The 11,376-nt window shown below is 45.3% G+C and overlaps 1 protein-coding gene across 1 annotated transcript in view; it reads left to right on the forward strand.

Moving 5' to 3' along the window:
* The window catches only part of PLXDC2 (plexin domain containing 2), a 488,455-nt gene extending 479,662 nt beyond the window's left edge, over positions 1–8,793 (forward strand). The window contains exons 13-14 of the mRNA XM_066585333.1: positions 1,372–1,532; positions 6,058–8,793. Coding sequence (XP_066441430.1) covers positions 1,372–1,532; positions 6,058–6,174 — 278 coding nt within the window. The 3' untranslated portion in view covers positions 6,175–8,793. The remainder of the gene's footprint in view (positions 1–1,371; positions 1,533–6,057) is intronic.
* The last annotated feature ends 2,583 nt before the right edge of the window (positions 8,794–11,376 follow it).

The raw sequence follows: 11,376 nt of genomic DNA on the forward strand, positions 1-11,376 counted from the left end.
GTATTGTAACTGGTTCATATGACCATAACTGATGGCTCTTATGGCAATGCACACAGCTGGGGGTCACAAACCACATGTGACTCCCGGTTCAGGACCGCTGCCCTAAAGGCCGCTGCACATGATAGGAGTATTAACAATGGCTTTACAGCAATGTACATGACCAGGGTATGGCCGACTCACCCAGTATTAAATAAATCCATACCTCTTTTTTCGTTAATAAATCTCCGAACCACTTCTTAATTGGAATATTTTGGCCACAGCAGCCTTTATTAAACATACACAAAATAAACACCGTATCCATTAAACTATACGGGGAAGGAGGCCCTTGGAGTCCCATCCAATATAATAATAATAATAATAATAATAATAAGGGTCTGGCGTATAATAATCCATGAAACAAAACTGTACCTGGCTTCCAACCGTCACCCGGCTCGGATGCCCAAAAACCCCCTCTGGGAGGCAATCAACATATAAAATTGTAGGCCACCCGGGACCCCTTCCCTGGCCTGCTACCACCGCGCCAGACCCAACCAAAACCATTAGGGTGATAATCACTCCAGGTGAGGCCGTCCCCACCGTAACTCCTTCCACCCAATATAAACTGCCTCCAAGGACCCCCCCCCCCCCGCCTGCCACAGCCAGCTGCCATGACGTGGTAAATACCTATAAATTATATAATCAACAGCTTCACTCATATCTTCTCATAAATATACTACCCGCCTAAACCAGTTAATATATTCACTTATTCAAAAGAAAATTTTTTTTTTTTTTTTTATATAAATATATTTATCAACCTATCCAACCAAAATCGGGAGGGTGGGTGGGCTCTGAAACGTTCAAAAGATGGCGCTCCCGCCCAAATGCCCCTTTTTATAACTAACCCCCCCCCTGCAATTTCCCCCCCCCCCCTTCTTTACTCACTAACCAATCCCTTTAAACTACTTCCTAACAGTCACTCCCCTCACCTTTACAGTTAACCCTATCCTGACTTTCTTGCTCCCGGCAAACCCTGTCATGCAGGGCCTACACGTATATGCCCCTCGGGCACGTTCCGGCCCTTTTCTGGAATTATGGGAGAGTGTTACTAGTCCGGTGTGCCCGCACAGTCAGGACCAATTAACATGGGGGTCCTGACATTTGTGTATTACTGTATATGTGTTATATGTCTTTAAACAACTACGATCAGTACAAGCCCCTCACATTGCCCGCTTGATGCCCCTCACATATAGCCATCTCTCTACCATATAGTAGTAGGTTCTGCTGTGATGGTTTGGTATGCACCCGAGGCCGCAGTGTATGAATATGCAATATTCAGTGAAACAAGGTTTCATTCTTCATTCCGTCTTGTCATGTTTCTTCTTCTTCTTGCAGCCTCAACAGATGACAGTGCAGCGGAGAAGCAGCGCGGGGCTTTGCACACGGGACTAATTATAGGAATACTTGTACTGGTTCTTGTGGTTGTTGCTGCCATCCTTGTAACAATTTACATGTACCATCACCCCACATCTTCTGCTAGTCTCTTTTTCATTGAGGTAAGTTCAATAAAGGTTTTTTTTTTAAGGTTTAGACTTCTGGTACCGATCCTGTCCAACCAAGCAAGAATACCTGAGCAAGAAGCAAAAGTGGGGTTTACTTCCATGTTAGCACTTAGTGGGGCTCCTTTGGCCCTAAAGACATCGGATACTCTTGTGGCATACTTTCCACTAACGTCTGATACACTTCAGATGGTATTTCCCTCCATTCATCCTGCAAACATATAGTGAGTTCTCTCCAAGAACATGGACGCTGTTCATATTTTCTGACCCAACATTCCAGAGATGTTCAGTAGGTTCAGATGGGGACAGCAACAGGAATCATTTACTGCACATATAATAGAAAAAACCATAGCAGAAAAACAGACCAAAGAGTCAGAACACCCGAGAGGGAAGGCAAAAAATCCTCGTACCCGATGATTCACAGAGAAGGCGCTTCCCCGGGCTGGACATTTTATTAGGATGCGGCTCCTCTGTGTTACGAGAGCTCAGAAATCAAGGATCGCCCAGGGGTTCCCTTAGTGAGAGTTATTTCTCTATGCATCTTTTAACCCCTTAGTGACACAACCCATTTTGGCCCTAAGGATGCGATAATTCATTGGGGATTTTTATCTCCCCTTTTCAGAAGCCATAGCCTTTTTTATCTTTCCGTCGGCATGGCCGTATGAGGGCTTGCTTTTTTGTGTTGCGAGCTGTACTTTCTATTGATAGCATTGGTATCTATTTTTTTTAGGTTTTTCAACTTTTGCACAATTGAAGCCCCTTTTTTATATTTATTTTTCCTTCTCTGCATTCAACGTCTCACAGCTTTTATATGTTTCCATTGATGGAGTCCTCTCATGGTTTATTATTTGCATTACAAGCCGTAGTTTATAGTGGAACCATTTTGGAATACATATGTGGTTTTTATTACTTTTAGGGTGAACTCCTCTTGCATTTTTTTAATGCTGCAATATTGTTGCGTTTTTTTAACGCGATTGTCAATAGGATTTTCTAATGTTAAAAACGCATCGCAAGTTGGTGATTTGCGATTTTTGTGCGATGCATTGCTAACATTAGAAAGCTCCATTGACAATCGCGTAAAAAAAAAAGGAAGCGATATCGCAGCGCTAAAAAACGCAAGTGGGTGTTCATCCTTAGGGCTCACACCCACTGGCGATTCGACTTCCCTGTGATGCGAGGGGGAGTGAAAACGCATGACAATCAAACCAATGATTTTCAACTGTTTCATTCTCATTTAAGATTTTTCAATGTAATCTGGCATTGCAAAGAAGAATGGGTGCTATCGCCCATTGTTTTCAATCGGGCCAGTGGCAGCAGCGCTGGCCCCATTGCAAACAATAGGGAGAACATTGCGCTCCCCTGAGACAGCTGTGGCAGGGGATTCCTTCACCCCCGCGGTGTGCCAGCCCTGTTACAGCTGTGGCAGAAGTCGATGATGCTTTCCCATTTCTTTCAATGGGGCCGGCACTGCTGCAGCCCCATTGAAAGCAGTGGGTTTGCAGCAATGACTTTCTGGGAAGGGCTTGAAATATAAGCCCTTCCCTCAAATTCCTGGCAAGCTGTAAAAAAAAGTTAAAAAAAATAAGATTAACCCACCTAACCCACCTAAGATTAACCGTCCGGCTCTTCTCTCTGGCCCCGGCAGTCTTTTTCTCTGTTCTGGAGGCCGGGGATTGAAAAATCCCCACCTCCGGAAAGCGCTAACTCTAATTGGCTAAGCGCTGTGGCCAATCAGAGGCAGTGCCAAGCCATTCTTGAATGACAGCTAAGTACTGCCTTTGATTGGCTGAGCGTTATTCAAAGATGGCTAAGCACTGCCTCTGATTTGCCACAGCACTCAGCCAATCAGAGGCAGCGCTTTCACAGCTGTGTCAGGAGAGTGCAATGTTCTCCCTATTGTTTTCAATGGGGCTAGCGCTGCTGCCACTGGCCCCATTGAGAACAATCGGTGATATCGCCCATTCTTCTTTGCAATGCGAGATTACGTTGAAAACATCGCAAATGAGAATGAAACCATTGAAAACCATGGGTTTCATTATCATGCGTTTTCACTCACTCTCGCATCGCAGGGAAGTTGGATCGCCAGTGGGTGTGAGCCCTTATTGTGGTTTTTTTGGGAGGTGAAATTAACAAAAAAAGTTGGCTAAATTCTTTAGCCTTTTTTTATAACGTTTGCTGTGCAGGCTAAAAAGTGTGTTCAATCTACTTTATAGGTCATTACGGATGTGACAATACCATTTTTTTTTTCTTTTACAGAAAAAGTGAAAATTGTGGAAAAAAAAGATTTTTTATTACTATTTGTTTGCATTTTTTCTTTTTTTTCACATGTTTATGTCCTTGTAGGGGGTTTCAACCGGTGGACCTGTGATCCCTATGTTAATAAATTTCAGTGCTTCTGTATTGCTATTATTAGCGATCGAAGGCCATGGCAGACCCCGATGCCGGTCAACACATCAGCAACACGGAGGGCTTATGTTGTCACAAAGCAGCACTGTCCCCCTGTGAACCCTTTACATGCCACAATCATAGTAGTAGTAGGCGGCCAGCTGTCAGGCTTCTGAACCCACACAATTCATAGGACGTTAACTTACGGGAAGGGGGTAAGCAGTTTTACCATTGACAAGCACTGCTCCCACATTTATCTGGTTTTTCCAGTTGAGGAGGATCCAGTTGTGCCCGCTCTGCCATGCTCTGTTCACATCTGCAAATCCATCCCCAAATTCCAAATGGAATAGCACAGCATACTGCGCTACTTCTGTAACCGGTGCGAGATATGGCTCTGGTTATGGAAAGGCTTTACACAAGTTCAGGTGAGCAAGCAAGACTTTGCAAAGTGCCTGATGAAGAAAGCTGTGGCAATAACATACAATAGTATTTGGACACAATTGAATCGGCTACTATCAATCAATTAACGCTATAACTCAGTCCAGACCCTATGAGTGAGATATACTTAATGCTATACGCACACTTTGGAATATCACAGTTAATTTACAGGTTACCCTGGCCAGGGGTAAGTAGCTCCACGGATACTATTTGGAGGTGAGAGCCCCCTCCAAGGCAACCTCATCTTTCCGAATCTTCGATTAACCAAATAATGAAATTTGGCTAATTGGAATATACAGTCAGTGTCCATTGGAGGCTGCACACTGATGTGTTCAACATAATACAATCTATTGCAGATGACATGGGGGTGGTACTTATGACTACGCTTACTTCCAAGACATAGCTGTTCAGATAGTTGCTGTCAATCTCTGAGTCGCTGCTGTCATCCTTTATTCCTTATTGAAATCTCGGCGCCTGCTGTCGGTAACCGTAATTAGACAATTGAAGTCTCCCCTGGCACCAGCTGAACCCGTCTCTGCAGTCCGGGCTGTATCTGTAGGCAGACAATGCTTCAGTCACCGGAGGCTCGGCCTTTTGGGTACACAGGTCAGCTCTGCTGCAGCTCCCACTAGTTGAATCTCTCTCTTTTCTGCACCCTCTGAAACTGCTGAGTCACTCCAGAGTCCAGGAGCTGACCTCTCTTTTATACCCAGTCCTTCAACCAATTCGTGTGCAGATCCTGTAAGTTCATAGCAGCAAAGAACAAGGTCTTCCACTTATGCGCCTATGCCGTGCTCCTGGGTGGGGGGCGTCATCATTTGCTTTTTAGCCATATTACACTATGTACTACATGGCTGCTCCCTTTGATAAATACATTTATGGCGCTCATGAGAACTTCACATAAGACCTTTTTGCTTTGCTGTCAAGTGATATCCGAGCGTTCTGCGCTCTGACTAAATTGTTAATATGGTAAACAGTTATTCCTCCGCCGGTTCTGCGGTGCCACAATATAGTGAAACATGTTTCTTTCATGAACATCAGCTATGTCTTTGGCTGGATAAAGGTTTTCTATCTGACTTTACAATGACTTATTAAATATCTGTCAGATCTTAGTAAGACGGATGACCTTGTGCAGCATGCTGATCACACCGTCCTCCCGAGGCCTCCAGAGCCGCTCGCTACCAGCTAGATAATCCCTCTTTTTTACTGTATCTTACAGTATAAAATCTATTTTATTGCAAAGCGCACCGGTTACTTTTGAGCTACGTGATTTGCATAATACCTTGTATGCGAGCGAAAACATACTTTACCAGGAAAAAGTATAAAACGATTGATGATTTGCATTTGAAGTCTCAATTTATTTTTGATTTTTTGCTTGTTTCCTCCTTTCACATATATTTATGTACCCATCCCCAGATCTATGCACTTGTCTGATGAAGATCCCATGATGACTCTTTTCATTGATTTCCATTCTTTTTGAGAACCCCTGACTTTCTGTATTGGGGGAACCTTTACTCTTGCTTTTATTTTAATATATTATGGGGGCATGTAAAGCATTCCATTGGTACTGTATGTTGTGGTCGAGGCTTGATGATTACAGCTAGTTGTTCGTGTGCCAGCCCTTACCATTTTGGGCATCTTATCTATAAACCTATGATCAAGCACCATGGAACTCTGATTGCCACCTTTTTTTTCACAGAGACGCCCAAGCAGATGGCCAGCAATGAAGTTTAGGAGAGGATCAGGGCATCCTGCTTATGCTGAAGTAGAACCTGTTGGAGAAAAAGAAGGCTTCATTGTATCAGAGCAATGCTGAGTTTTTGGAACAATGCACCAGTACTGGTTTCTGGTGGGAGACGTTGGATTTTTTTTGCATATATTTTCCAGGAAAAATAATGCTGTGAGCTACCTATCCAGAGACAGAAAAAGTATTTCTCATGATCTCCGATCAAGAAGAAAGATTCCCTTTGCTCTGAAGTTCACGGTGGTCTTCCTATTGTGGAATAAAGTAGTACGTCCTGGGCAACGTAGCTGGACAACAGTAGTGAACGGAAAGCGACTCTTCTACTGGCTTCGGAAGAGACTTCCAACAAGAGATCTCTATGGAAAGGCATTTATAAATTGTACATGGACAAGTACTAGTGCAGCCTAGCAGATGCTATCGAGCAGGCAAAAGAGAAGTGTTAGCGTTGAGGTATGAGGTGTGTTTACTCCTCTGGATAAGTGATTTCTTGAACCATTTTTACAGACAGTACACATCAATAACCCAGATACATAACCATGATACCAAGTGGTTTATTGCTGTCTACTTAGTATTGTGCTTTATATAAATATTACAAATGTGGCCAAAGTGATATTCATTTTTCTTTTATTTATGTCCAAAAAATAATGACACCCCGGGTGACCTCTACCAGTGGCTATAACCGTCATAAATATCCTAGGTGCATTTGTGAATGAATATGGGGCTGCAGACGATGGGTAACATTTACAAAGGTTCAAGAACCAATGTTCGGTGGATGTTGGCTGCATGGTGACTTCTTGGGTATCGGCGCTCTCCATGGTCCTGAAAAAGACCCTGTGGTTAGGGTCAAAAGTATCGGGACACACATAGCAGGTGATGAAACTTAATTTTATTCACATTTTTCAATCTGGTGTTGGGCCACCTTTGGTCTCAATGACTGCAGTAACTCTCCTAGGCATGCTTTTCATCTAAGAACAATGCTCCAAGCACTATTGCAGACACCTCTGTGCATTCACTGCTGTGATGTTGGGCTTGTATGCAGCCATTCATTCATGATAACCCTTCGCATGCAGTTCTTTACAGATAGTTCTTGTACTAATGGATGTTCCAATGGCCTGTGAGAACCCCTGAGCGAGGGCAGACAATGTGCGTGATGTCTTCACAGTTCATACAAGGCTTCGTTGTCCACGTTCTGTCAGTTTACGAGGTCTTACTGAACATGTCGGGACCGCACACATCGGATAGTTTCCATCTGCCAATAACATGGCCAACAGTAGACTTTGGAAGGTTCAAAAGTGCTGCAATGTCCTATACTGATAGGTTGGGGACATCTTCCCACCAGACCCCGTTGTCAGCTCTACACCTGTGGACATCCCCTCACCAGACCCCATTGTCAGCTCTACACCTGGTGACATCCCCTCACCAGCCCCTATTGTCACCTCTACACCTGGTGACATCCCCTCACCAGACCCCGTTGTCACCTCTACACCTGGTGACATCCCCCCACCAGACCCCGTTGTCATCTCTATACCTGGTGACATCGCCTCACCAGACCCCTCTGTCAGCTCTACACCTGGTAACATCCCCCAGCAGACCCAGTTGTCAGCTCTACACCTGGTGACATCCCACCACCAGACCCCGTTTTCAGCTCTACACCTGGTGACACCACACCCCCACCAGACCCCATTGTCAACCCTACACCTGGTGACCTCCCACTACCAGACCCCGTTCTCAGCTCTACACCTGGTGACATCCCACCCCCAGACCCCATTGTCAGCCCTACACCTGGTGACATCCCACCCCCAGACCCCATTGTCAGCCCTACACCTATTGACATCCCCTACCAGACCCAGTTGTCAGCTCTACACCTGGTGACATCCCACCACCAGACCCCGTTGTCAGCTCTACACCTGGTGACACCCCCCACCAGACCCCGTTGTCAGCTCTATACCTGGTGACCTCCCACTACCAGACCCCATTGTCAGCCCTACACCTGGTGACATCCCCCCACCAGACCCTGTTGTCAGCTCTACACCTGATGACATCCCCCCACCAGACCCCATTGTCAGCTCTATACCTGGTGACATCCCCCCACCCGCCCCCGTTGTCAGCTCTACACCTGGGGGCATCTAATGGTTTCTGTACTGGGATCTCCTCTGGAATCCTCTCCTTTATACCTAATGCTCTCACATCCGATTTGCATATCTTTCCTGGGAGCACAGGATTAGTGGGTGTCACAATACTTTTGTCAACATAATGTATATAGCTGCATTTCAACAAGACAAGACTTGAATAAAGTAAAATAATTGATGAGGTCTTAGAATATTCTCTCTCTCGAGAAGAAGAAAATTGGTTGCTTGCACACCCTCCGCCAGCGTCTGGATGCAGCCAGAACGCTCTACAATACTTCATACTATTTCAATAGTCTTTGTTGTATTGTTTCCTTACAAAAGCTTCGTAAATTGTCCAAGATGCATGCTGTGTGGTACAAATATCTCCCCGGAAGGGGCTGAGCAGTAACGGTACATCTATATGTATTTTGACTAAACACTTACTACTGCAGCCGGTGCTTGAAATATAAAATCAAGTCAACTGACCTTTGCAAATGTTGCCCAAAGTCTTCTCAGGAACATTTCTAGAAATGCTATATCTTCAACAGGTCAACTTATAATAATAAACACAGTGTAAAGATGCCGGAGCCGCGTTATCTATCATCCAGGCCAGACTTTGTGTGCAGCGTGTTGTCTTGGGCTTGTATGAATGTCATATATGCATATTTAATGGGAATGCATGGAGTAACAATAGTGTAAGGCATGAAATGTTACTGTTCATGGGTGAATGGGTCTACGGTCAACCAGCATGCCGCCATCTAGTCCCTCTACATATATTACATGCAGCAAATCTGGTGCTTAAATGGTTGATTCCGCAATCAGACTCTGAACCTATGGTGTGTTCCACTAATACAGATGGTCCTCTACTTGCGAACACTTTCAGTTACAGGAACCTGTTCGCAAGTCGATTTGTTCGCAAGTCCGAACACATGCCTGTATGGAGCGGGATCGCGGGTGGATCCCGATCCATACAACGTTGGGTGCCGGCTGTTCTTACAGCGGACACCTGGCGGAAGCAGTGCCAAGGAGCCGCGACACTCGTCAAAACTGTTAACACTTTAAATACCGACATCAGAGCGGTATTTAAAGTGTTAACAGTTCCGAAGAGCGTCGGGACTGCTGCCGCCGGGTGCCCACTGTAAGAAACAGCCGGCACTCGACGTTCAGGGGCCCCATACGGTGTCCCGCGATAAGATCGCGGGATGCTATGCGGTTGCTAGGCAGCCAGGGGCCTTCTGAAAGGCCCCAGAGCTGCCTATGCAGAGTCCCTATCAAGTACACGGCTTGATAGGCGCTCTGCATAGACAGCCCTACGGCCTTTCAGAAGGCCTCCGGCTGCCTAGCAACTGCACAGAGTCCCGCGATCTGACCGGACAGGCTTCTCAGGTTTGATAGAAGCCTGCCCAGTGCCTGCACAGTATGATGTCATGCCATAGCATGACATCATACTGTACAGGACAGATTGTTTGCAACTTGCGAAGTTCGCAAATCGAACGTTCGCAAGTTGGGGACTATCTGTACAACTGAAGAAGAAAACTGTGTTCCAGGACCGGAGGAGCCGCAGGGTATATTACCTGTAGCCGTTCTTTTATGCCAACCCACTGATTCACTGATAATGGATCCCATTTTCAGCCATTTAGTTTTCTAATAACCTAATGCACACTGAGCACTGCTCTTTGACTGACCAGCTCTAATCATGTGAGGAGCTCTGGCCAATCAGAGAGAAGGTATAGTGCAATGGTAGTCTAAGACTATATCTGCACTGTGGGGATTGGGTAGTCTTGGGCAGCCCAAAAATGAGATCTGGATCAGAGGGCCGGCAGAGAACTACAGGTCATATACTTCAGTAAAATATCAATATTTGCAGACGATACAAAACTATACAAGACAATTAATACAACGGAGGACAAGGTACGGTTACAAGCGGACCGAGATAAGCTGGGGGCTTAGGGAGAAAATGGCAAATGAAGTTCAATATTGATAAATGTAAGACTATGCACATGGGCTGGAGAAACGGATGTCACCAACATATACTAAATGCGGTACTGCTAGGGAAAAGTGATATGGAAAAAGACCTGGGGGTACTAGTGGGTTGTAGACTAAACTGGAGTAACCAATGCCAGTCAGCTGCTGCAAAAGCTAATAAAGTCTTGGGGTGCATTAAAAGAGGTATAGGGGCGAAGGATGAGAACATTATCCTTCCATTATATAAGGCACTTGTCAGGCCCCACATGGAATACTGCGTACAATTCTGGTCACCGGGGCTCAGGAAAGATGTTACAGTGCTGGAGGGGGTACAAAGAAGGGCAACTAAAGTAATAAACAGAACAAATATTCAAATAAAGGTAATGATCTCACCTCTGTAGCCGGTTATGTTCGCTCCCATCTTATATTTCTTGCTGTGTCCTCTTTTCAGCATGAAGAAAGCAGTCTCTTATCCATACCGCTCGATCCTAGGCGGTTACTTAACACAAATGCACTTGTAATAAACAGAATAAGAGGACTGGAATACCCAGAGAGGCACCAAAACTGGGATTATTACCCTGGAAAAAAGACGGCTAAGGGGCGACCAAATAACTGTATAAGTACATGAGGGGACAATACAAGGATCTCTCCATGATCTGTTTATACCCAGGACTACAACGGTAACGAGAGGGCATCCGCTACGTCTAGAGGAAAGAAGGGTTCATCACCAACACAGAAGGGGGTTCTTTACTGTAAGAGCAGTGAGACTGTGGAACTCTCTGCCTGAGGACATGGTGATGGCAAAATCCATAGAGGAGTTTAAGAGAGACTTGATGTCTAGGCGCTACGATATTACAAGATATAGACATTAGGTGACCAGCGGGGTTGTTTATCTCAAATGTTGATCCAGGGATTACTCTGACTGCCATTATGGAGTCAGGAAGGATTTTTTTTCCGCCTTAAGAGCCGATTGCCTCGCTGGGTTTTTTGCCTTCCTCTGGACCAACAGGGGGAAGGGGGGAGGGGGGAGTAAAACAGGCTGAACTAGATGGACATGGTCTTCATTCAGCCGAACATACAATGTTACCATGTATACCTTCTTTCCCCTCTGATACCGGGACGGTATTTTGTCCCAAAACTTAGGGTCGCTTCAAAAGCAGTGTCCAATAGCCCATTGCATGGCCCCTTGGCTAGATGCAGC

Source organism: Eleutherodactylus coqui, chromosome 12 (assembly GCF_035609145.1).
Source record: "Eleutherodactylus coqui strain aEleCoq1 chromosome 12, aEleCoq1.hap1, whole genome shotgun sequence".
NCBI classification, from domain to species: domain Eukaryota; kingdom Metazoa; phylum Chordata; class Amphibia; order Anura; family Eleutherodactylidae; genus Eleutherodactylus; species Eleutherodactylus coqui.